General features: G+C 55.4%; 1 protein-coding gene and 1 long non-coding RNA gene across 2 annotated transcripts in view; both read right to left on the reverse strand.

Moving 5' to 3' along the window:
- Positions 1–26,351, reverse strand: part of LTBP2 (latent transforming growth factor beta binding protein 2) — a gene marked incomplete at its 5' end in the record, with an annotated part of 38,065 nt that overhangs the window by 5,217 nt on the left and 6,497 nt on the right. The window contains 19 exons of the mRNA XM_082485743.1: positions 211–378; positions 614–754; positions 976–1,104; positions 1,723–1,803; positions 1,926–2,117; positions 2,390–2,533; positions 3,318–3,443; positions 4,649–4,780; positions 5,011–5,133; positions 5,231–5,356; positions 5,665–5,787; positions 8,183–8,308; positions 8,507–8,629; positions 8,839–8,958; positions 9,882–10,001; positions 14,606–14,677; positions 16,545–16,709; positions 17,214–17,336; positions 21,406–21,480. Of these exons, the coding sequence (XP_082341869.1) occupies positions 211–378; positions 614–754; positions 976–1,104; positions 1,723–1,803; positions 1,926–2,117; positions 2,390–2,533; positions 3,318–3,443; positions 4,649–4,780; positions 5,011–5,133; positions 5,231–5,356; positions 5,665–5,787; positions 8,183–8,308; positions 8,507–8,629; positions 8,839–8,958; positions 9,882–10,001; positions 14,606–14,677; positions 16,545–16,709; positions 17,214–17,336; positions 21,406–21,480 (2,409 nt within the window). The remainder of the gene's footprint in view (positions 1–210; positions 379–613; positions 755–975; positions 1,105–1,722; positions 1,804–1,925; positions 2,118–2,389; positions 2,534–3,317; positions 3,444–4,648; positions 4,781–5,010; positions 5,134–5,230; positions 5,357–5,664; positions 5,788–8,182; positions 8,309–8,506; positions 8,630–8,838; positions 8,959–9,881; positions 10,002–14,605; positions 14,678–16,544; positions 16,710–17,213; positions 17,337–21,405; positions 21,481–26,351) is intronic.
- LOC309673563 lies at positions 11,913–14,604 on the reverse strand. Its single transcript, XR_014269324.1, has 4 exons — positions 14,447–14,604; positions 13,866–13,888; positions 12,386–12,425; positions 11,913–11,989 (listed from the first exon to the last, which is right to left on the reverse strand). It is a non-coding gene; the product is annotated as an uncharacterized lncRNA (long non-coding RNA).

The following is a 26,351-nucleotide window of genomic DNA, read 5'->3' on the forward strand; positions in this document are numbered from 1 at the left end:
CAGTTTCAGGTACATCCCACCCACTGGTGCAGCTCAGCCCTGGAGAAGTGGTGGGGTTCACCCACTCCTTGGGCTGGCTTTGGCAATGCAGACAAGAAGAGGAGCTCTCACCGCAGCCATATGTAGCCAACTCTGCCCGGCATGACCAGCAGCAGCCCAGCCCGTCCCCACTGCTGCTGGGGGGATGCTTGCCCACGCCACCCCACTCACCGGAGGACCTGTGCGGACAGAGTGCGCAGTTCTGACCCCAAGCTTCACCGAGCCGGCAGCAGCACTCGGTGTACGTGGTCTGCTCGCCATGTAGCAGGTCTTGGCAGATGTAGTCGGCAACCGTCTGCCAGCAGACATCCAGGTGGATTTCGTACTCCTCCAAGGCATCTGTGAGTGCCACAAGCAAAGGATGCCATAAATATCACCCAGAAGAGTGCAACCCTCCCTTGTCCTGAGAGGGATGACCATGCGCCCCAGCTCCTGCCCCCCTGCACACTGTGCTGGCACTGGCACCCCTCAGCCCGGCACTGAGCCCCCACCCGCTGCTCCCTCCCAGGAGACCCAGCTGCAGGGTGGGATGTGCGGGGTGAAGGTGGGCTGGGAGGGAGGCGCTTGGGCTCACCTGCTCTGCTGGAGAGGTTCACGCACCGGTTGCCAGTGGCATCCAGCACAAGAGGGAGGCTGCAGAAGCAGTGGTAAGAGCCGTCCGTGTTCAGACACTCGCCGTTGATGCAGTACACTTCATTCTGACATTCGTCCTGGTCTGCCCACGCACAAGGACAGAGCAATGTTTCAGGCTGGCAGACATGGGCAACGCGACCCTTTCCCTGCCATCCCTGCTTTCATACCCCAAGAGGGTCACAGGAAGCCTGTCACCCGGACCTGGCCCTGTAGCGTGGGCAGCAGGGACAACTCTGGGTGCAGCAGCACGGCTGTCCCTCTGCACATGGTGGGAGCCCCCGCCGCTCTTTGAGGCCATCTTACCCACACACTCAAGCCTGCTGGAGTCATAGTAGTAGCCTGTACGGCAGAAGCACTTGTAGCCCGGCACGGTGTTCAAACACTGTCCATTGCGGCAGAACTCAGAGCCAAATATCTCACACTCGTCCATGTCTGAGAGAGGGATGAAGGGAGGGAGGGAGGGAGAGAGCGTCTCAGGGAGCAGAGCTGTGGAAGCAGGGCGGGCTGGGATGCTGTGCCCGCAGAAAGCCAGCATGGCATCCTGACTGGCCAGTGCCCGAGTGAGCCCCCCACCTCTCCCACTGGCCACATGCCTGGGAGCAGAGGGGGAAACACCCACATGCAGCGCAGGAGGAGGGATGACAGAGAACAGGATTATTTCACAAACAGGAAATTAATGTGTGTTTCTGGAAGGCTGAGACCATAACCCCCCTGAAGGTGAAGCACCGAAGACTGAGCTGGCTGGCCACTGGGACATCTATCAGTAACTGTGTCTTACTGGACACCATTCCTGTTCAAAATGGGTATGGGAGGTTTGCACCAAGAAAAGAGTCACTGCCAAACAGTGAGACAGGACTGGAGGACAGGGCACTTCCAGCTCAGTGATACTGGCAATCTGGGATTTCTCTGGATGGAGGAAAGCAGCAGCAGGATGTTAGCATACCCCACCACAGCCCCGGGGAGTTATTTCTGTGGATGCATCTCTGTGCAGGGCTTTGCACAGCGCCCTCTCTTCACCCTGGGAGAAATGAGAGAAAACGGTGCTGGTACCTGTGAAAGAGACTTTTCCTGAGAGCAGATCTTCATGGGGAACATAGCCCTTCCCGAGAGGGCAGATCTCTTGGTACTCCACTGGCCAGGAGGCAGATGCCAAGGGAAGATGGGAAGAAAAGAAACAGCTCGTTAGTGCAACCAACGTGGAGCTGGTGGGCAGAGCACTGTCCTTGCCTAGTGTGGTGGGTCCACAGTCCTACCTGTGCCCAGGATGGGGCAGGGGTAAGTCTCACAGTTGTCACCCCAGGCTGCCCCCACAGTACAGCAGCACTCCTCCTTGGTGATGTTCTTGGCCAGGACACTGTCACACAGGCGAACATCGCTGATGTGGTAGTAGCACTGCTTCCGTTCTGCACTGTCAGAGAGGTGGGCTGCGTGTGTCTCAGGGCCCTCTAGAAGACAGCAGAGCAGGGACGGGATGGGGTCCTTGGCACCCCAACGCAGCATCCCACACCTAGAAGGTCCCAGAGCACACCCATCACTGGCAGCATGGCCTTCCCAGGTCCCCACTTTCAGGCTCTGCAGCTCTCTGCAGACAAAAGCTTGCCCATGCCTGCGTGGGCTTGTACAGTCCTGGCAATGCCTCAGCTTTATCTCACCCCAGCCAGGGCTACCACGCTCCTGCTCTAGCTGCTACCCATGCTTCTCCTAGCCACCTACTCACCCATGGCTGCTCGGAGCTGGCACTGCCCTGTCTCTGTGTCATACTCCTCATGGTCGCTGGGGCAGAGGCAGAGGAAGGATCCCTCCACATTCTCGCAGAGCGCAGTCCCGCACACGGCGACCATCAGCTCGCACTCATTCACATCTGCAAAGCAAGAGGCAGTGATGGCAGCTGCAGCCCTGCCTCTGCATGGGCAGCCTGTGCACGGTCTGCAGCATGGGGTCACCCTTCAGCAGGGAGATGGAATCTGCTAGGGATGAGCTGAGCGCTCTGTTCACACCGTGGCTCAACACAAGTCTGGCAAGAACTTCCTGCCCTTCCTGCTCTCAGTGGATTCAAGGAGCCTGAACTCCAGCTTGCAGTGAGTCACTGGATCACAGGATCATCCAGGTTTGAAGGGACCATGGAGGTCTCTAGTCCAACCCCCTGCTCAAAGCAGGGTCAGTTACAGGATCCCACCAGGCTGCTCAGGGCTTTGTCTTGTTGGATCTTTAAAACCTCCAAGGGTGGCGACTGCACAGCCATCTTGGGCATCTGTTCCACTGCCTGCCTGTCTTCATGATGAAAACATTTTGCCTTATATTACACCCTGCCTGTTCTTTCCAGGTACCCATTAAACTACCTCTCTCATACCTTCAGGGCCTCCAGCCTCAAAGCACCTCCTTTCCACCTGCACAGAGAAGAGGTCCATGTTCACTGGGAGCCACTCACTTTTTCATAGACCCCAGCTCCTTTGCAGTGCCAAGGATCTGCAGTGCTAAAGGGAGGGGTTTTCCCTCCATGAGCTGCCCTGTCCACATCTGGGATTCTCCATGCGTGCATGCAGTCCCCGTCCACGCCCCAGGAGCCATCACACAGCAGGGACACCAGCCTGGCATTGCCGATGGCTCTCCCTCACTGGCTGGCAGAGTGATCGCGGGAGACTCACCAATGCAGTAGTGCCCAGAGGGTGAGCTCTCATAGCCACGGTCGCAGAGGCAGCGGAAGGAGCCATCTGAGTTCTCGCAGAAGCCATGGCTCCCACACAGCGTCTCATTGGCGCACTCATCTATGTCTGCAGCAGAGTGGAGAGCAGGAATTGCCCCAGACCCCACCTCTCCCAATCACCTCCCCCTGCCCAGGCCCTTCTGCTCTGACCCCAAGACCTGGGGATGGGGCAGGCATTCCCTTGATGTGAGGGACTGGGTCTGGCTGCCCCACTCACTCCCCTGCTTTGAATGTGCCTGTCAATAGAAGCTTCCTGCAACATCCAGAGCTGCAGAGAGGCCACGTGGCTAGAACAACAGGAACAGGGTGGGAATGGGAAATGGTTGGGAAGCATGGGAGGTGGCTGGCAGGGGCAACTGAGGGTAGCACAGGTCCCTGCAGAGGCGCAAAGGGACACAGAGCCTACAGGCTCACATCAGCAGGAGATACAAGGGTGCAACTGAAGTGCATGAGGCAAGCACAGACAGATCTAGGATAATACTCTCCTGCCCCATTCTGCTTGACCTGGTCCTTCTCCAACTGCTATAGCGCCAGGGAGTAATCTCTGCCTTGCCCCAGCCCGGTGGGGTTGGACAGTCACAACCAGGTCCTCTGCCTACGGAGGGCAGGTTTACAGCCCTGCTGGCTACATCCAGCTCCCCTCCTACCACTGCACAGGGCAAATTTATTTCCCTGGAGCAGACAGAGCAGCTGCATGCCCACAGCTCCCAAGGCCAAAAGCAGCTCCACACGCTAAGTCTGAGTCCTGGCACAGCCCAGAGGCCAGAGGCTGGCAGCAGCTCCTCCTTGCTGCAGCCTTCCCTAAGCCGGGGGGAGCCTCAAAAACTGCAGAAACCCCTTTGCTCTTTCCTCTTTGCTGGAGCCTGAACTCCAAACTCAGACTCCTTAGCCTAGCACACAGTGGTACCAGCAGCCTTTCCCCTCACCCAGCCCTGCCAGGCAGGTGACTGGCACAGGCAGCAGCCCCAGCAAGCACAGCTTACAGGGAGCTGCGGTCCAGCCCCAAGCCTGGAACGGCTGTAACCTGCCCAGGACTCTCCCCAAGCGGAAAGCAGCACAATGCAGTGTCTGTTCCAGATGCCAGGAAGAGAGAAGTCTAGACACAAGCAGGCAGCTCAGCCAAGAAAACAAACTCTCAGCATTATCTGCCTCTCCACCAGCCACATGCTTCCTCCTCCTCCTCCTTCTCCCCCCGCGCCCCTGGCAGAGATGTCCCACAGCCACCCCATCCCTGCCAGAAGGAGGGACAGGGACACCTGGGGCTGTACTCACCGATGCAGTCACCCAAGGGTGTCCAGTGGAAGCCAGGCTGGCAGCCCATGATACAACGGTAGGAGCCCAGGCTGTTCTGGCACCGCCACGTGCCACAGATGGCATCCCCGTACTCTTTACACTCATCCACGTCTGCAGGGAGGAGGGCAAAGGAATGAGGATGGTCAGATGGGGACCTTGCTTGCTCATTGCAGCACCTGGGTCAAGCTCCGTTGGCCTGAGGACCTGAGCCATTGCTAGTCCTCCTTACAAGTCACCAGCAACTTTGGGTGCTGGGAGGAGAACTGCCCTCCCCGCTGCACTGGCTGCATCCATCACCCCCAAATCCCAGGGGGCTGATCTCCCCAGCGATGAGCTCTCACCCACGCAGTCATCAGTCTCCTGGGAGTGTTTGAACCCATTTTCACACAGACACCTGTAGGAGCCTTCTGTGTTCAGGCACTGGCCTTGCGAGCACCGGGACTTGTCTGCACATTCATCCACATCTGCAAAATCAGGCCAAAATCGTCAATATGGATCTCACAGCAGGGCAGACAGCAGAGGGCAGGTCCTGAAGTATGTCCCTGCCGCCCTCCAGCTCACCTTGGCAGCTGACTCCACCAGCCACGTTCGAGAAGCCAGGAGCACAAATGCAGAAGTAAGATCCATGACTGTTGAGACACTCGCCATTGGGGCTGCAGATCTCGCTGTTCAGACACTCGTTCACATCTGCAGAGGCAGCAGAGTAAGGGCCATACACCCAGCTCTGGGGGACATACTTCACCTAAGCCACATGGACTCCCTCTCTCCATTCTCTTACAGGCAGCCCTTGCAGGGCTCCTGGCCCCTGGTTTTCTTGCCATGGAGACAGAGATCTTCCCTGTCCATGGTGATCCTGCAGTTCGCTACAACCATGTGCCATGCATGGTGGCACCACCTGCCTTGGCACTGGAATCCTTCCTGCCAAGAAAGATGGGGGATCTATAGGGAGGCTACTATGCCCTGGACTTAGAGGGCTGCAGGGATGGGGTTCGTACCTTCACACACGGTGCCATTGATGAGCTCGAAGCCAGCCTGGCAGTGGCACTCGTAGGAGCCCAGGGTGTTCCTGCACTCTCCCCCCAGGCACTGAACAGCAGGGTCGTCACACTCATCCATATCTGCCAAGCAGAAGGGGACAGCACAGTGAGGCCCCAGCTCTGGCTGTCACTGGAGAAGATCCCCACCCAGAGAAGCCATCACCCAGTTGTTGGCATGCACGGTGAGCTTGAGCTGCCCTCCCAGACCATCCAGTCACAGTGAGATGAGGGCAGAGACTCCCTGTTACTGGGGTGTGAGAAGTCAGCCCAGATCCTTCACTCCCCTCCATCATAGGGACCAGGATAAACTGCATCCCAGCACCAAGTCAGTGGTGCCCAGTGACAGGACCAGAGGCAACAGGCACAAACTGAAACACAGGAGGTCCCATCTGAAGATCAGAAAACACTTTTTTACTGCAAAGGTTACTGAGCACTGGCACAGATTGCCGAAAGAGGTTGTGGAGTCTCCCTCCTTGGAAATACTCAAAAGACATCTGGACATGGTTGTGGGCAACCAGTTCTAGGTGGCCCTGCTTGAGCAGAAGGGTTGGACAGGATGCTCTCCAGAGGTCCCTTCCAACCTCACCCATTCTGTGATTCTGTGAGCACAGGAATACTGCTAACCCCAATGACCACCTCTAGCAGAGCTCTACACTGGGTACCACAACCAGCGCAGAGCCACAGTTGCCGACAAACTGCACAAGAGCAAACATCAGGAAAGTAATCCAGCTGTGGCTCTGCTTTCCTACCTGCCAGACTTGCCTACAATGTCCTTCTCCTGGCAAAGCTGGCTGGGGCCCTACATCACTTCTTACCCAGGTGCAGAGCTCCCCACAAACCCTCTCCCACCCAACTCCCCAAGGCCTTGGCCAGAGTCTGCTGGCACTCTGAGGGTTTTGCTGACAGCAGAGGAGAGAGGGGTGCCTTCCCTCTAACAGGGGGCTGTGATGTGCCAGCCGACTGCCACTGCCTGCAGGCCCACGAGGTAGGGGGAAGCATTGGAGGATGCTGCTAATTAGGATGGGCTGGTGTGCAGGCAGCAGAAGACATGCTAGTAGAGAAGGTCCTGCTGTACTTCTCCCCTGCCTGGAGCTAAAGCCCTGAGACTGGCAGCTCCTGAGGGCAGGGCGGGGACCTTCTCTTGCCCTTCGCAGAGCACTGAACACCTCACAGGCATAAAGAGCATCGCACAAAGAGCATTGCTCCCTACTCCCAGCTGTTCAGTCTCAAAGGGTTGCAAGTAGCAATATTCTTGAATCCTTCGAACCATAACCTAGTTTATTTATCACAAAACCCTTATCATTTTTCAAATATGAAACCCAGATCTACAGACAAGGCCACCAGCCAAGGCAGGCAAGAACGTGCCATCCTGCCACTGGGTCAGTGTGACCCAAACAGTATCGAACCCTGATAAGGTGCCCTCGTGACATGGCTGGGGCAAGGTGGCTGAGAAGGTGCTCACGTGGAGTCTTGGGAAAGGGGGAGGGCAGATAGAGGGGATCACACCATGGTTCTTCCACTGCACCCAAAAATCAGATGGAAAATAAGCTCATTTCATGCTGCCTTTCTGACACCAAAACAGAGGAGAAAAGAGGGAGGAAAGCCTCCTCCTTCTCCCCACTGGAGGCCCCTGTGCAGGGGGTTCTTCTGAGAGTCGCATCAAAGGCAAGATCTTCTGTTTGCCAGCTATGTGCAGGCTGCAGAGCTCTGCAGTGCTCCAGAGAGAAATCTGAAGCACAGGGCCAATCTTTAAACAAATACCTTTGCCAGCTCTGCCCCTTCCCTTGCCCCAAGCAGGGAATTTGCATCAAGCCATCTCAAGCCCAGGATGCCCCCTGGGGGCAGCCACCAGGGAGGGAGTTTCCCTGCCTTCGCTGGGGCAGTCAGGCTGTAAGGCTGGGATGGATCACTCTCACAGCTGAGCAAAGTGACCAACACAGATTTATGCTGGTGTTAACTCTCTGCCACGAATACCTGGCAGAGCTCTTGAACTACTCTTTCCTTTTTGAACATGCCCAAGATACACTAGGGGCTGGGGAAAAAAGATGAACCCTGGGTGCCCACAGTCTATCCACTGGCTGTGGACTCAAAAGTTTCTCCCCCTGTTGAGGACCTACATTTAGGGCACATGCTTCCAGACACACACTTCCAGACACTGAACTTTGAACCACACACAGCTCTGCTCTGCCCATGTTTCCAGGCCTCCTGTACTCCTCTGGCCTTTGTCAGCATCCTCCAGGTCACCATTAGTCCAGGAGTCTCATCAATGAGTCACTGCCCCCCATCTCTTTCCTGGGTGAGGGAGATCACCTTTCTTTTCACCCCCACTCCACCACCCACTATCTCCTGATCAGAGAGCTGAAGAAGGATCCTGAGGCTAAAGAAGTCCCTGGGCTGCACCAATAACCCAGCTATGGCAATGTCTCTTCCCCCATTCCCTCCATCACCCGCTTCTCTGTCCCTGGGAAAGTGATACCTTCACACATGCTGCCATCCCTGGACACGGCGTAGCCAGCGTCACAAGCCATGCAGGAGTAGGAGCCCTCGGTGTTGAGGCAGAGTCCAGAGGGACAGGCAGCCTGGGCAGTGCACTCATCGATGTCTGCAGAAGCACACAAGGGAGAGCGGGATGAGTGGGAAGGATGCAGAGGAACCATGACCAGGGGCAGATGTATTGAGGGAACCAGCCAACTCGGTGGCCAGGACTTGGCCATAGGCAAATGCTCAGGAAGAGCCCAGGGAAACCTCTGGACTGGGTGTGTGACACGTCAGAGGCTCTGGACTCACGGCTACCCAGTACCTTGGCAGCTCTTCCCATCAGGTGCCACCTCGTAGCCCTGGTAGCAGGAACAGCGGAAGGAACCATCCAGGTTGACACACCGCCCATGAGCACAGGTCCCCTCCGCAAGACACTCGTCCACATCTGTGCGACACAGCAGAGAACAATATGGAATGGGAGGGTGCTCAGGGCCTTCCCTACCACCAAAATTGCAAGGGCACTGTACCCTGGCCATGCAGGCTGGCTGCCCACAGGAAGAGCATGCTGCCCGTCCCCCTGTTCCTTTTGGGGCTTGCAGAGAGCACTGCCACAGGGGGCATGGGTGCTGCCCAGAGACAGCCCACGTTCCTTACCAACACATCTTTCATTCCTGGGCTGGTAGCCATCCCCACAGCTGACACACTTGTAGGAGCCTAGCGTATTGACACACTTCCCACGGGGGCAAGGGCTGGGATCCACGCACTCATTGATATCTGCCAAGAAACACACTCCTTTCAGGCTCCCAAAGGCAAACAGTGCAGCCTTCTCCAGGATGTCCCCTCCAGCTAGATCCTCAGAGTCCCCCTCCGGGGAAGAGCAATGACCAAGAGGAGGCGAGATGAGCTTTCCAGGGCTTGGGCAACACTTCATATAGTCCCATTTATCACTCAAGATCCTACACCCACACCTGAGGGCTGACATAATCCAGCAGCAAAACCCGCTGCCGCAGGATGTTGCCAAGGCCAAGAATGTGCACGGGCAGAGAAAGGGATCAGAGAACATCTGTGCAGGGCTGTTTCATCAGGGACTTTCATAACTATGATTAGGATGCAGCCTCCAGCTCAGGAAGTCCTTAAGGCAAGTGTTTTCTGGAGGCCATGCAGGGGGAGCAGCATTCTGTGCATGCCCTGCTTCCCGTACTGCCTCCTAAAATAGTCTCCGACTCTGTTGGAGATGAGATACTGAGAAAGAGGGATCTTTGATCAGGCACAAGGTCGAATGCTCTGAAGGGCCCCGGCCATGCCGTGTAAGCGGGATGCTGTGGGGACAGGTGGCCTGAGTTTCTCCAGCCTGCTCTCCCTGCAGTCCACTCGCCAGCACGAGGGTCTGGTGACAGAGTCAAGCTGGCACGAAAATGCATGGGCATCTCCTCCCAGAATAGGAAGTCAGCATGGGCTGGTCATAGGGGATCTCTCTGGAGAGGCGGGAGAGGATCTCAGGAGAACTCCTCTCTCCCAGCCCAGGAAAGCCTGTCCCTCCTGCAGCAGAGGACAGGCAGCCCTCGGGGGGACAAACAGGGCAGACAAACATGGTGAATGTCTCCTTTCTTTCAGGAGGATACACAGAGTGGTGAGAAAAAGAGGTGTTCAGCCCTGCACAGGGTGGGTTGGAGGGCCAGGGGAACAGGGAGCTTCACCTTCACATTGTCCTCTGGGGCCCATGGCAAAGCCCTCCTTGCACTCGCAGCGGTAGGAGCCAGGAGTGTTGATGCATCTCTGTCCCCGGCAGGCAGAGGGCTGCTCACATTCATCTCGATCTGGCAACACACAGAGAGGCAGTCCTGTAGTCTTTCCCCCTCCAGTGAGGGGAAGGTTGGGTGCAGGAGAGGAGCTGCTCCACCTGCAGCAGGCTTTGCCCAGGAGACCCATGCCAGGGCTCTCCTCCATCCCCCCATCTGTCCTTGCACCTCCCCTTGCCACGAAGTAGGGATCAGGGCTGGCATCACAGGCTCCAGCCCAGATCTCCGTGGGCAAGGTCCTGCCCCTGAGCGAGCAGGAGAGGGTGATCCCCATGGATCAGGCTGCCCGCGGCCAGCCCTGCAGGGAGGGAGGGTGTGTGTGTGCAGGTGTGTGGGGGTGTGTATGTGCTGTGTGCACGAGTGTGTGCACATGCATGAGAGAGCGCGAGGGTGGGAGACCGGGGAGACCCTGGGGAGGTGACAGCCCTGTGCCAGGTGGACACTACTTACCCTGACAGCTCTGCTTGCCCTCCGAGACAGCCAGGGTGTACCCAGAGTAGCAGAGGCACAAATAGGAGCCCACGCTGTTGATGCAGCGACCTTTTCCCGCACAAGGATCTTTCAGGCACTCATCTTCATCTGTGCCCAGGCAAGGAATGAAGAGAGGCAGTCACCACAGCAGCCCCCTGCCAGCCCCATGGTGCAGCAGGTGGACAAGGGCTCAGCAGAGCTGCCAGAAAACCTTCCCCCCAGGAGCCTGAAGGACCAAATGTTCCATTGAGTCCCAGCAGGCAGAGGAGGTGCCAACCTACCGGTGCAGCGGAGGTGGCTGGGGTCCAACGTGTAGCCGGGGTGGCACAAGCAGCTGTATCCCTCCGGGGTGAGCACACAAGCACCGGCTCCACAGGAGAGGGGTGAAGAGGCACAGCTGCTGACCCCTGGGAGGAGAGAGCACGGGGTTGGGGGCAGCAGCCCAGGGTCTGCCTTTTGTCCCCAGCACCATGCCGGGGAGGTTGTTTTTTCCCTTGGGAGAGAGAAGGAGCAGGCTCAGCTTGCTCCTCTCTATGTCTTCAGGCAGCCGGTGCCCGTAGGGCTGCAGGGAGGACACCGCAGACCCTGCCACCTCCTCTGGCCTGAGCCCAGCTGGGATCCCCCAATCCCCTCCCCTGCCACAACAGGGCAGTGAGGAAGCCGACCAGCCCCACACCTTGGAGAAGGGCTGTCGGCAGAGCCTGTCACTCCTTTTGGGGTGACAGCAGGGATCCTCCCCCCCCCCTCAATGCCCCGTTAAGCGGGGCACAGGCAGCAGTGGGGGGGCAGTGGGGCATCGCACGCCCCTCGGCACTGAGCCGGATAGGGGGGGCCAGCCCAACCCCAAACAAAAGGCTATTGAAGAAAGATGCATTCCTCAGCAAGGTGCCTCCGCCAGGCCTGCTCCCCAAGGTGCTCCAGCCCCCGGCGGAGGGCAGGGGCCACGCTCCCAGACACTTGAGCAACCCTGGAACAACAGCGCCCTTGTTTCCGGCGCAGTAAACAAGCCGCCCCGGGAGCCACATGCCTCCCCTTGCGCTCCCACTTCCCGATGAGTCAGCTCACGCCGCTGGGGGAACAGGGCCAAAGCCACTGGAGCAGGCGCGTGATCCCCCTCGCCCGGCAGCCACCACCACAGTGTGCAAGCGAGCTGCAGGAGAGGGGAAGGATCTGGAGAGCCAAACACTTTGCTCCCTGTATGGGATCGCTCTTGCTTCCCCACGACCAGATGGCTTTCCCTGTCTGGCAGCAGCTGGGGCCAGGCTGGGACAACACCCCAGGGTGGTAGGGCAGGGACTTTTCTTTGGGAAGTCAAGTGGGGCATGTTGGAAGACAAGCAGACTGGGGAAGGGAGAGAGGCCCTGGGCAGAGCTTGGGGCATAATTTCCCCATAGTGCCAGGCAGAGAGAGGAAGGAAACCCCCAGGAGCGGTGGACACACACCTGAGCCCTGCGCTGGCATCTGTGTTGGAGCAGCAGCATCCCAGGTGCTGGTGTGGCCAGGCTGGGGAGGACCACGCCAGGACTCTTCTTCCTCTGCTGAGAAAGAAGAGAGGTGAGGTCCAGCCCCCGACCCCAGGCAGAGGTGCAGGCACAAGGTTTACCGGTGCTGGATGTGCCTGCACTCACAGCCCCAAGAGAGCACATGGGAAGGGGCCGCAGGGTGGCTGCAGCAACCTCATCTTGATATTTAACACAGCCTCCTCCACCTCACTGGAGAGCCACCACCTCCCCGCATCCCCACAGCCCCACATCAGCCACCACAGCGTGGCAGGGGTCCCCCGTGCCACCCTGCAGCCATCCCAGCCAGGAGCCCATCCTGCTCAGCACCAGGGGCTGCTGTGTGGAGAAGGCAGCTCCCAATCTCCTCGCTCGTCTCCCTTCATCCTCTTCCCCTCAGCTGCCCTGACCTCTTGCCAGCCGGGCACTCACCTCTGCGTGCGGTGGGCTCTGCGGTGGCAACAGCAGCACCCTGAGGGACAGAAACATAGGACTGCCTCCATCCATGTGCATGTAGCTGGGATGCAGCATCCCTGAGACATTTTCCCACCCACCTCCCAGCTCCTCTTGCTCCCTGAGACACTGTGCTGGGAGGAGAAGCTGCCACAGCTGAGTCCAGCTGGCAGAGCCACTCCGTCCTGAGCACATTGTCCAGAGCAAAACACAGCTCCTGGCCATGCCCAAGGGGCTACCTGCAGAGGGGCCGTGTAAGCACGCCACGTGGGTGAGACCTGGGGCACTGCCACAGGGCAGGCATCTCCCCAAGGTGGCCAGGAAGAGCAGTGGGGTATGGTAAATACTGCCACTGTCACTGGCAGCTCTGGAGGGTTAAGGACAGCCACTGCTTCAACCTGCCTCAGGGCGCTACCTGCTAGAAGGGTGCTTGGTGCTCAACACTTTCTCAGCATCCCCTTCTGGCAAATCCATGGCTACCAAAGGTCAGAGCACTTGGAGCAGAGCACAGGGTCTTTGCTCCAAGGAACTTTTCACAACAGATGAAGAAAACAGGTGGCTGAGCAACACAAGTCCCAGCTTAGCTTTGCTTCAAATTTGGAAGCTTTGGTTCAAATTTCTGCCCTGTCTTGAGATTTCTCACGTGTCCTTGGGCAAGCCACTTCATGTCTATGAAGCAGGACAATGGCAGTGCTGTCCCCTCTCTCAGAGGAGCTGCAAGTACATTCTGAGGGCTGGGCTGCTATAGCACGGGGGGCACAGACATGCTCAAAGAGATATGGCCCAACCTCTACTGACAGCAGGGATCAAGAGACACATATTTTTAAGTGAGACTCATAACAAAGAAACCCCACCCCGAGAGAGCCTGGCAGAGAATCGGTCCCCAGGCTGCTCCTGTCAGACAGGGTGAATTCACACAGCCAGCATGAGAGACCCCCACCCCGGCTGCTCTAGCAGGGTTTCTGCTGCATCCACACCAACGTGGAGAGACCTGCCTGCAAGATGGGCTTAAACATGACACTGGGTTCTGCAAGAGGAGCACTCCTCAAGCTGTCTGCAGCAGTTCCCCTTCCCCTGCTGCCCACCTAGCCCCGCAGCCAGGCCAGGATGACAGCAGCCTGGGCTTCTACCCCAGCCCCAGCAAACGCCAGCTGGAGTCAACACTGACCGTGAACTAGTGCAGCAGAACTCCCAGCTCCTCTTGGTTTGAGCTAATGGCCTCTTAGCAAGACCTGAGCAGGCAAGTGGCACAGCTCCTTCAGCCATGGCAACTCAGCCAGGGTAGTAGGGTTTGCGGTTTGTATGCTGTTCCCTCCAACAGCAGCTACTTGCTCTCTTTAGTGCTGCTCGCCCTGACCACATTTCACACCTCCCTGTCATCTATTTGTATGACTTCCCCCTTCCTGCCCATCAGGCTACTATGGATGCATCCAGATGTAGCAAGACAAAGCTTACTCACCTGCACAGCAGGAGAAACTTCACCTGGAAAGTGAAACAGTGCATGGTGAGCAGAGTCAAGACAGGCAGGCATCCTCCTCAAATCCTGGCTGCCCTGACTTCACCCCACATCTAAGACACTGATGCTCAGTCCCTCGCGCTGCTCCACAAGAGCTTGTTCCCAAAGCCAACACACCCTGACTTCTCTCCTGGCACTGCGCAGACCCCAGGAGCTTCTGCTCCAGCAGGTGCTGGTCACACGTCCTTCCAGCAGGGCTGGATGAAAGCCCAAGGACTGCAATGCCAGGGCTGCCATGCAGACCTGAGATCCAGATGGAGGCACCCTGGCCAGCCAGCACCAGCTGCAAAGTTGTGGTCACAGGAGCCTGAAACACTCAACCTCCTCACCAAAGGCTTGAAGACGTAGTGTCTCATGCCCCAGGAACACTAGTAGGGCCGAAGAACATCTTGCATATTCATACAGATGTAGAAAGCCCTTATCAGCTGGAAGTCCATCCATGGAGGCATGGCAGGACCTTGGAATTTGCCCACCCTTGCTAGGGGCCCAGATGGAGCAGCTTTAAGCAGCAGGCCCCACACTACCCTCTCCTGCCGCGGCGCCAGGGTGGGGGAATGCCTCCAGGATGCTCCCACGCAGGCTGTCTTGCAGTCGCTGTCTCCTTGCTGCCCAGCCCAACGTCCAGTTGCTGCTCTCCCTGTGCTCTTCCAAGCTGAGAGGCAGCTCTTCTGCCTCCGCCTTCCTCATCGACAGGCGGATATCAGAGCTGGAGTAGGTGTAGCCATGTCCTGCTGGGCAAATCTCCTTGAAGGCTTCTGCGAGGAAAAATCAAATCAAAGCTTTAGAGGGCAGAGGTTGGAAGGAAGAGGCTGGTTCAGGGATCACTTGGCTTACTGCACCCATGATGGTGAGACAAGTGGAAGAAGTGGACAGGCATGTATCCAGAATCACAGAATGATAGGGGTTGGAAGGCACCTCTGGAGATCATCTAGTCCAAACCCCCTGACAGAGCAGGTTCACCTACAGCAGGTTGCACAGGATGGCATCCAGGCGGGTTTGGAATGTCTGCAGAGTTGGAGACTCCACCACCTCTCTGGGCAGCCTGTTCCAGTGCTCTGCCACCCTCAAAGTAAAGAAGTTCCTCCTCATGTTTAGATGGAACTTCCTATGTTCAAGTTTGTGCCTGTTATGTCTTGTCCTATCACTGGGCACCACTGAAAAAAGACTGGTCCCATCCTCCTGGCACCCTCCCTTTAAGTATTTATAAGCATTGGTAAGATCCCCCCTGTTTTTTCTTCTCCAGACTAAAAAGACCCAAGTGCCTCAGCCTTTCCTCATAAGAAAGATGTTCCAGTCCCCTAATCATCATTGTAGCCCTTTGCTGGACCATCTCCAGCAGTTCCCTGTCCTTCTTGAACTGAGGAGCCCAGAACTGGACACAATACTCCAGATGCGGCCTCACCAGGGCAGAGTAGAGGGGGAGGTTAACCTTCCTTGACGTGCTGGCCACACTCTTTTTAATGTGCCCCAGGATACTGTTGGCCTTCTTGGACACAAGGGCACATTGCTGGTTCATGGTCAACTCTTTCCTACCAGGACTCCCAGGTCCCTCTCTGCAGAGCTGCTTTCCAGCCGGTCAGCCCCTAGCCTGTACTGATGCATGGGGTTATTCCTCCCCAGATGCAGTACCCTACACTTGCGTGTGTTGAATTTCATAAGGTTTCTCTCTGCCCAACCCTCCAGCCTGTCCAGGTCATGCTGAATGGCAGCGCAGCCTTCTGGTGTGTCAGCCACTCCTCCCAGTTTTGTGTCATCAGCAAACTTGCTAATGGTACACTCTATCCCTTTATCCAGGTCATTGATGAATATATTGAACAAGACTGGACCCAGGACTGACCCCTGGGGAACACCACTTGTTGCTGACCTCCAACTAGACTCTGTGCCACTAATTACAACCCTCTGAGCTCTGTCAGCCACTGTTCAATCCACCCCACTGTCTGTTCATCTAACCCACGCTTCCTAAGCTTGCCTATGTGAATGCAGGTATCAGTTTCTCACATCCTATCATTTTCTGGAGATTTCTAAGGGTTAAATCCTTATAGAAACACATATGGGCTGCAGTGTGTGGATGCTTTGAGCAGAAGGAATCTGCTCACAGGTCAGGGTTGGTTTCTAACAGGCACTGGCTGGTACTGCTAGGAAGGGATCATGCCGCAGGAAGGTCCAAACTAAGCAAGGGAGCAGATTCAAGCAAACCCCTGGTATATCGGCACTGAGCGCTTTGCACATCACTCAAGATACTCTGCACAAACCATCTGAAGATTTTTCCCAACCCTGAGAATTTTGGTGCTTTCCCCTCCAGCCTACCCCATGCTGAGATATGCCACACTGATCCTCACCTGACTCATCTCAGCAGAAGATGTACGAGAGACAAAAGGGCTGTCAAGCAACGCCAGGCACAGACACAGCTGTCCCTCTGGTACAGAGTGGTTTCCCATCAGGGATTTCTCTGTCTTCCCAGTATTACCCAAGTCTGCTCCCTGGGCTGCTGTACCCGTCTCACAGGCCAGCATTTGCATCACTCCACTCTGGGTCCTGCACTCGTCTGTGTGGTGGCAAGTTCAAGCAAGCCCAAGCCCCAGTCTAACCAGAGTAGGCAAAACCGAAGCGGACACATCTCACCTGAGCCAGGCACAGGGCACTCCTCGCAATTCTTCCCCCAGCCCTTGCCAACGCGACTGCAGCAGCAGATCTGCTGGGTGATGCGATGGGAAAGGGGGAAGGAGCACACGCCTCCGTCTGCCGAGCGGTAACACAGCCCCTGCTCCATCGACACCGCTTTGTCCGCTGAAACACAACAGCAGGGTCAGTGCCGGAGGCCAAGCTCTGCACTCCCCAGCGAGAGAAATGAGGACACTCAGCCTCTACCCCTCAGGCCTTTCTTTGCCTCTGCGTCCCAGCCTGTCCTGAGGGCTGCCCCATTCTCTCCCCAGAACACCCCCCTGCCTTCAGCTATCAGGCCATCCTCCCAGCAGTGCCAGCCCCAAGCAAATCCAGCTCCTGTGGCAGCTCTCAACCCAGGAGGCTGCGTCCTCTGCTGCTGCACTGCAGGCATGTCCCCTCTGGGCTTCGCAGCAAACAGCAGCAGAGGCCATGAGACATCCATGGAAAAGAATGATGGACGAAGCGGGGCCTGAGGCATGGGGTCACATCCTGCACACAAGCGCAGGACAGCATGGCACACAGTCAGCCACGCTTGCAAGAGGCGTGAAGCACACTGCAGCCCCCACTCAGCCATGGGGTCCTGCTCAGGCCCCTTTCCCAAACTGAGGGGTTCCCTGGAGCACTTACAGATGCAATGGCTACGAGATGGGTCCAGCATGGTGCCAGGCTTGCAGGTGCAGCGGAAGCTGCCACGGGTGTTCACACACTCAGCATCTTTGCACAGGCCCTGTATCAAGCACTCGTTGATATCTGTAGGGAGGAGAGAGCCCAGTGAGATGTGGGGAAGCTGAGGGTGAACTGAACTCCCTACACAGTGCCTCCCATTCAGGTGCCACAGACGGAGGGGGTTTCAGCTGGGCTGATGTCTGAGGCAGCCTCTGCACTGAGCAGTATGGTGGGGACCTCCATGGCGACAGCAGTCCTACATCTGCAGCACAGAGCTCACTCGCTGCAGCTGCAGGGATGGCTCATGAATGACTGCTCTTCTCCAAAGTCCTCATGGAAAACACATGCGGCCACTCCAGTGATCTGCCCCAGAAGGGTCACTCTTACAGACATCATGGTCATTGTCTGCATGCCTGGACTGGTGACTCCTGTCCTCTCACCTGAACCCTGGTCCTGCTCACATGGAGCCATCATCCATGGAGGATCCTTGCTGAGAAACTCAGTGCCAGCACACAGGGGGGGCAGTGGCTGATCCCTGCACACAGAGCCCAGTGCTAGGCGGAGGGATGGTGGGCCAGGCTCCAACTTATCGCTGTAGTGTCTTCTTCTGGGAACTGGTTAAGCAAGCAAGAAGATGCCAAGCTCAAGCCCTGCCTCGAGCTCTGCCTCTGCCGCTGACTCAGCACACAACATCAGACACAGTCTTCAGGAAGGGAGCTGGGGTTATCCCAGGGAAACACCATCGGTCTCATCCATTTGGCCTACAGCACCTGCCTTTCCTACAGCACCATGCAGGAATGTATGAGCTAAGCCAGAGGAGACAGGGGTTGGCAAAGGGGGAGGTGAGGGCAGCTTTCACAGTAGAGAGTGAGGAGGAAACCTTCCTTGTGGATAGATGTAGCTTTATATCTTAACTAAAGAGCTTGACACCAGAAAAGTAAGTGTGCTGATGAAATGTGTTGTGTCAGGAGGCACAAGCAGTGCAGGAATAGCTGGATGGGAGCATGGAGCAGCAGGAGAGGGATGAACCTCAGCACCACCCCGGGATAAATCACAGGCACATATGCCACAAGCTAAGAGGTGGGAGCAGGCAGTGAGGGACCTGGGTGCACTTGCTGCTCACAGGACAGCTGTGAGCTGCCAAGACCAAGAAATGCCAATGTGATGCTAGGCAGCATCATGCCAAACACTTTCCAAAGACATAGGACAGTCCCAATGCCAGTGTAAAAGGCCCTGATAAGTCCTCAGGTGCCCTGAGAGCACCCAGTATTGCTCTAGAGACTGTCTCAAGGTGGAAGGGGTGCAGAGGTGGGCTGCTGGGACACTCGGAAGAACAGAGACACTGGAAGAGCCTGACTGAGAGCAGCTATGCTCAGGAATGGCTTTCCCAGCCGTTCCTTATTCCCTTATTCCTTGGAGCTGAAGCATCACTGTTTGGTGGAAGTGGGAGTATCACACAGCCAGCTATGACAGCTGGAGTTCAGACTTAATGACCTGAGAGGTCCTCCCCAGTCTTGTGCTCTTAAACTCCTCCATTCACCCCACCAGCTGCCCTATAAATGGTTGAGACGCACAGGGGCCATCAAGACCAGGCCATGATATTCAGTCAATTGGAAGTACCAACTCTACAGGGACGTGCAGCAGGCCAGGGAAGAGTAGGGTTTGGCTGCATAATGTAATGGTTTCCTGCTCCATACCAAGCAGAGGACAGAGTTCATGAGAAAAAACAGTGGCCGGACCCCAAATATGCTGGGAACCCCACTCAGAGAAGAGGCTTGGGCTCCCCAGAGGAGCCTTGGGGCACATCCCCCTCACTCCCCAGCACAGTCTGGGTACTGTGTCATTCCAACACACCAATTGGATGAAGTGTTTGGCCTCCGCATGAGCAAAGGGATTGAAGGGATTAGAGTAATGAGAGCACAAAACAAACAAGCACCAAGGGCTGGGCTTTATGAGCTTAATATAAAACACGGCTACGTCCTGGCCTCAGGCCAGCCCCCTGTATTCCCCTGGCAGCAGAGGACCCACCCGCAGTGGAAATCCCCATGGGGAACAGAAGCAGGCAGGCGCACTCGGGGCCACGCACTCCTACCCCCTGCAGCATGCCAGGGACAGGGCTGGCCCACAAAGAGAGGCCTCAGGGACCGCAAACTGAGATCTGTAAGCCGTCTCAGCTGCTTCCTCTCACCCCACACAAGCCTGACAGTGCTCCTCAGAAACAGCCATGCTGGGTCATGCGGCCTGTGGTGGAAAGGTGCAGGCTGGTTTACAGTGGAGCTTGGTGAGCAGAAAGGACCTGAGTCAGCATCGGACACCAAGGATATATGGACACCAAGGATATATGGACACCAAGGTGCTAGCATGTGTGCTGTGCAGTGACCCCTGTGCATGCACATCTCCCTACCACTGTCTCCAGGCACCCCAGCCTGCAGCCTCCAAGACAACCTTTGCCTCATCTACCAATCACATTATCCCTTCCAGTGCCATCTTTCTTGCTGGTCCCAGCAGCACCGGGAGGTTTCCTGACTGGGTCTGCCATGCACTCTCAACTCGGACGCGTCGCAGCCTTGTTCCTGGTCAATGGGATGTAGGAAGGAAAGGAAAGGAAGGGAGATCTTGCGGAGATAAGCCATTCGTTCCTCTGCTGGAAGGCACCACAGACAACCCTTTCTGTCCATACAGAACAGAGGAAAGTGGGCTCTTGCCAGGGCCCTCCTCCAGTCACTCATCTGTGCTTTGATGACAGCCTGCAAAGCCAGAGCTCAGCTTCATCCCAGCCCAGCTCCTCTCCTGCAGCCAATGACTTCAGGAACCATCAGCTGCTGCCCAGCTCCTCGGCTCCCCTCCTACCTGGGCTGGCAAGAGAAGGCCCCACGCAGCCTCTCCCACAGTCTATCAGCCAAGTTGCTCACTCCAAATTGCAAATTCCTCACCCTAAGGGGGTGGCTAGGCTTCCTGACACACATCCCGCTGCAACAGCAGAGATGGTAAGAGCATCTCAAGGCAGCAGACTGTCTGCAGAACAGTACTTCTCCAGCCCAGCTTACAAAGGAGCACACAGAGGCACAAATCTCTGGTTCATGGTTCACGTGCAAAAACATCTTCCTAGCCAATTCCACATTGCCATCTCCCTCTGCTCCTCAGAGCGCTGAGCCTGTCCCTGCTCCAGAGGGGACACAAATCCAGAGCAGGCACTGCAGGTCTCTGCTCGCTGACACGCGTCTCTCAGCTGCTCTGCTGCTCCGACTCCAGTCTTGGGGTAGCTCCTCATAGCCACAGCACTGTCTGTGGCCACATAAGGGATAAGATCTGAGCATCAAGAAGAAGAGAAGCTGTTGCCTTGTTGAAAGTTCTCCCCCAGGACAATATGGGGAGGTTGAATCATTAATTAAGTAAGCATGGTGGAAAGTCCCAGCTAAAAGAGATGAGTCACTGGATTGCCAGCCCTGGGTTTGCATGGCTGGGACCCAGGCTCCCTGCTGCATCTTCGAGATGACACCTCTCAGCTTATCATGAATCACGAGAAGGGAGCCATAAAATTCCACTTCAGTCACAGCACAGAAAAACACAAGCCCTGTGGGCTGAGAGATGCCAAATAAGCATGAACCAGAGAAAAAAGTGGAGAGATGGCGCCTTCCTCATACAGAGCTAAGGGACCACGGGACTGAGAAGCGGATAGACCCCCAGCAGTGTAGGGCAGGCAGGGCAGCCTGGCAGCATGGGCAAGCCACATGCTTGGAACAGAAGGACTTGCTTTTTGGCACGCTCCCACTTGAAAATGAACAAGCCGACAACCTTCCCAAGTGTTTTCAGGTAACGGAATTTCTGTTGCTTCAAACGATGGGAGAAGCGTTTTTACATTCACACATAGCAGAGCAGCAACATAGGTCCTTACTGTGGCAGTAGGACTTAGTAAGTGAGTTTTCTTGTGCTGGCCCAAATAGGTGCTGACTGTGTTTATCAGCTGAGTCATGTAGTCCAGTGTTACCTGTTTTTTTTCATGCTTGATGAAAGCACAGGAATTTTTATGAGTCACATTCTTTGTAGAACTGTATCAGGGAACTAGGTAACTGTATTTTACTTGTGTAGATAATTGCAGCTCTGACAGTGGATGTGGGAAGGAGAGAGAGAGATATGAAAGCAGCATCCTTACCTTGGCAGTGGCTCCGGTTCAGCCTCTTGTATCCTTGGGGACACTCCACCTGCCCGTTCTCAATCACAGGGTGTGCTGTGAAGAAAGCAAACAGTGTGGGACACCGGCAGTAGAGCCAGCCACCGGCGTCCTACCTTCTTTCTGCCATCCTTATAGAGGGGAAAGGGTCCCTAGGTCGGCCTTGGATGGGCCTCTGATGACTCCCAGGGCAGAGGGAAAGATGGGAGCAGCCACCTTTCCCAAGCGGCGTCTTCTGTTGCTTGGCAGGTGTCAAAATGGTGAGCCAGAGGTGCTGCCTGTGCTTCATATCTATCACTGTGTCACCTCAGCTCCTCGCAAGCCAGCTTGGATAGCCAGGTGGCACATGACAAGGGGGATCAGAGTGAAAGGAATGACAGAGGTCAGGTCCTTGACAAGATGCTGAAATAACAACCCAGGGCCTGTTTATTACATTTTACTTTTTTACTGCATGTGATTTCCTGCCCCGACCACTCTCATCAAAGAAAATTTCAAATTGCTGCTTAGAATAGTTTCGTGGGTTTCAAAATGGCCTACAACCCACACAATTAAATCTCTCCAAATTTTTTAAAGGCAAGTAAAATGTGGCCCATAAATTCCAAGGAGGTCAAATTTAGTCACAGTATTTTGGAGCAAGGGAAAGAGAATCCGGGAGGTTACGGGTTGGGAAGTGAGTAAGCACGGGGTGGGGTAGGAAGGATGGGATTTTCGCAGGGTGGGGTTTCTTTTTCATTTTCTGGACCATACGCTTGGAAACAAGAAGCGCGTGTAACAACCAAGTGACTGCCCAGCCGTATTCCCACCACTTGAATTCCTCCTGCCTGGCATCAGTAGCTCACACCCTGGTGTCATACATGGAAAGCCCTCCATGGCAATAGCTGTATCAAGGATATGGCAGATTCCTAATGCATTGCAGCTTTTGAGACCACGGGACAAACTGAGACCATCCTTGCGGCAGGAGATAGTTGGAAAGAGCCTGCAAAGGTTAAGAACACAAATAACACACAGCGGCAGAGAACAGGCGTGTCCATAACTCTTTGTCCTGAACACTTTGACCCTAAAATGCAGCTTAAAGCCATTCTAGGACATTTGTTGAAATGAAAAAGCTAGGGAATAGCCTCCTAGTATGAAGGTGCTTGGGAAATACAAGACAGGAGAACAACAAGCCATTCATGAGCCTGTACCAGGAATAAGAATAGAAAGCCTGGTTTCCTCAGGTACATTAAATGAAGCTACAAGGTTTTCCAGGTGCAGAGAAATCCTCAACAGCTGGACAAATGACTAAGATGAAAAATCTATTCACCCCCTTCAACAGTTCAGTCATGAATTGTAAGCAGGAGGTGCTTACAAATATCTGGATGTTAGGGGCGAGGGTGTTGCTGGTGATACTGGGAATTGCTTGGGTACATTTCCAACCTTCTGGGAAGGAAAAAACAACCTCTGGCTCACAGGCTGCAGGCTCAGGGCCCCGATGGGATTTCAGGTCCTCCCACACCGCAGCCTGTGGGCTCACGGCTGCTGACAGGCATTAACTGTGCTTGGAAGCATCTGTCAGCCTCAGCACGATGTGATAACAGATGCTCAAATGAAGCAGCATCGTTATGTGTGAGCCCTCCAACAGGGAGCCAAGCACGCCGGAGATCAAACAGTGATGACATGTGTCAGAGCCCCTCTCCCTCTCCGAAAAGCCTTTGTGGAGAAACAGATCCTGCAGCATCCCTCTGCCAGATGCTGCTGGGGAGAGGGCAAGGCAGAAAATACCAGTGATGGGGGTTGAGCCTGCAGGTCTTGTGCCACCTCAGCGCTCGTACGACTCCAGTCTGCAGAAATCTGCGGCTCGTTACTGCAGCAAATCACTTGTGAGGCTGCAGACAAATGTCTTAATTTTGCAAAGAAACTCACATTCCCTGGAAAGACTAACTGTAATGTAATGTGAGCAGATCTCTCTGTACCAAGGGGAACCAAGACAGTTTCTGAAGTACTGGATGGAGGCTGCTCTCTTTCTGCCAGGACCTGGCCGCAAGGGAAGACAGCGTGTGGCTGCAGGAGGATGTAAGCTATTAACTCGCAGCTTTGTACTTGGTTACTCGAGCAGAGGACCATTTCCTTCCACGAGCTCTGATGTTGCCGAACCACAGCAGAGACAGCTAAAAACCCCTGAAAAAACAGCTTAGGACACCTGAGTTTCCCGTAGAGGGGATCAGCATCCACCCCTCTCCCATGCAGCTGGTAGTAGTGCGAGTCCATTCCTCTGGAACCCAGCAAAGGGCAACGCCTGGGAAAAAGCTGATCGGACTATCTGAGAGGGCAGAAATCTGTCAGCACCCACAGCCAGAGGGGTCCCAGCCTCCTGTGTCTGTCTGTCTGTCTACACTCTCTCCAAGAAGGGGTGCTCCTGGAGCCTGAGGCTGAGGACACAGCAGCTGAGCTGCATCTGTCAGGCAGAGGGATTTCAGGCTTGCTGAAGGTGTGATTTTGGAGCTTCACCTGATGGGCATTTCAGCCCCGTGGGTGCTGCACCGAAGCGACGTGCTTACCAGGTACCTGCACACCAGGACTCCCCCTTGGCTCTCCTCATCGCTCCCTCCAGTTCTGCTTCACTCCCTCCAGTTCTGCTTCATCCCACCGCCCGGTGCTGCTTTCTGCAAGCTCTGCAGTCACTGGGCATCCCCAGCGGGAATGGGATCTCACAGGGGAGCAATAAGCTCACAGATCCAGAAAGGAGGAGGCAAGCATGAAGTAGCCACAGCCCAGGACTCCCACCAGCATCTTTGTCCCCAGCTAGAACAATATGTGAGCACAGCAGAATAAGAAGGGAAACGAATGCACAGAAATCAGGCAGAGGAGTTTTGCAGCGTAGTAGGATGATCTTCAAGCAGCCAGGCATGCTTCAGAAGCTGTCCATCACTTTCCAGGAGAAGACACTTTACCCAAGGGCCCTGGCTCCCCAAATGCTCTCTGAAGACAAGATAAAGAAGCTCAGGCTGATGGTGAAGTTGAAAGAAACCACTTCCAGTGGTGGTAGCCATGAGAGCCTGAGCAAGACAAGGTTTGTAGGGTGAGATAATACATTGCTTTAGGCCAGCCAATATCACTCGGTTAAAAGAGGAAGCAGCGAGCCTGTGGTCAGATGAGAAGTGAGGAAATGCTTGGCTGCTGAAAGCTAGCCCATGTCTTTCAACTCTTTCCATTTATCACACAAAAGGCATTATCTCTCTGAGAAACCTTGCCTTGCTGAACAACTTTGCCGCTTTCAGGACTCACAGACATTTCTGGAGACCCTGGACCAGCTCCACAGAAGAACCCCAGCTCCAGCTGGACCCCGGGCATCTCCCCATGCCCACAGTAGGCACAGAGCATGCAGTCATGAGGGTGGCTGTGGTGCCTCTGCTTGCACTGGGTTTTCCAGCATGTGGGAGATGAAAGGAGCCAGAGTGCATCATCTTATGGCATCTGGAGTGGTGGGGGTGGTGGACCCAGTCAAACTTCAGCTTGGTTTAGTGTGAAGCAGAGAAGATCAGCCTCCACTGCAGAGAGAGGATCTCAGCTGCTGAACTCGCTGGCAGAAGAGCAGAGCAGCTCTGACCCCATAGCAGCCTCCGGAAAGAAAATGCATTGAAGATGCCAGACCAAGAAGTAGACAGGGCTGTGGCAGTGGGGATAAGCTGAGTTGCCAGGCAGAATGGACAAGAGGGAAAGGACATGAATCCTTTAGTCCATATATGTCATGACCACTCTCCTTTCCTCCAGGTGGTCTGTGGTAGGCAGGATCCCGCAAAACTTTCTCCAGCACCCCAACAAAGGCAGGGGTGAGGAGGGCATGCACCAGTGCTGATGTGTGATATGAAACTAAGCCCTCTGCTCAAAGGTCGATAAACGATCATGGTCAATAAAGATCTTCAAGGTGAAAAATATTCTTGAGGGAAAAAAAAAGATTCTGGTAACTACCATTGGCTTTTGGTGTCATATCAACAGAAAGAACCTCATTCTGCTCCCACAGTGGCTTCCAGCTGGGACAATATACCTCTGTACCTAAAAAAAAAACACTTTTGCAACCCCCGTGCTGTTGTGTGCCAAGACCACGATGCCATGCACAAATGATGGGCAAAACAAGCACTCTGCAGAACAAGGCAGTCCTGAAAATGTTGTGCTTCCCCAGGTATTGCTCTCTGTGGTACTGCCACAATCTCGCAGAGGTTTCAGCTTCTTTCCCCTCCTCCAGCCCTTCTTTACTGTCTCGGACAGACTCCCTGTGGCACACAGTGTAGCAGTGGCAGAACCGGCCCCCTTCGTAACCTCCTTCCCATATTTCCAGGTTTTTTTCCCCTGTATCCTCCCTGATCTGACCACAACAAGAGCAGACCAGGGGGTTGATTTTCAAGGGGCTTCCTGTGGCTGTTTCAACTCCTGCAGGCACAGCGCAGGGGAGCGTGTAGCTTGCGGAGCCGCTCGGCCTTTCTGATGACGACGGCTCCATGGGTGAGCTGCCACCCCTCTCACGGTGGGAGGTCTGTTTGGGGAGTGCTGTGGACGCCAAACCAGACATTACAAGATCCAACTTTCCAGTGAAATTCAGACTTTTCTCTAGGACAAAAAACTTGAAAAAACACGGGGAGTGGGAATAAAAACAAAACAATAGCCTTCAAAGACTTGTTTCTTAATGCAGCTAAAACCCATAGGCAGGAGGAGAGAAAGCAGCCCAGGAAGATCTGCAGTGAGCACAACTAGTGGGTGCGCAGCCCAGCCCACACTCAGGCTGACTTCAGTCTGAAATAAGGGATAGTGGGCAGTGAAAAAACAGGACCTGGAAGATGCAGGTTTACTGCTGCAGCCAGAAAGTCCCCCAAGCCCTTGCAGAAAACTCCTGCGCAGTAGAGGAGAGGGTGTCCATCGCTAGTATGGGCTTCTCCTGGAGTGCTGCTGGTTGC

Source organism: Vanellus vanellus (genome assembly GCF_965231255.1).
Source record: "Vanellus vanellus genome assembly, chromosome: 6".
NCBI classification, from domain to species: domain Eukaryota; kingdom Metazoa; phylum Chordata; class Aves; order Charadriiformes; family Charadriidae; genus Vanellus; species Vanellus vanellus.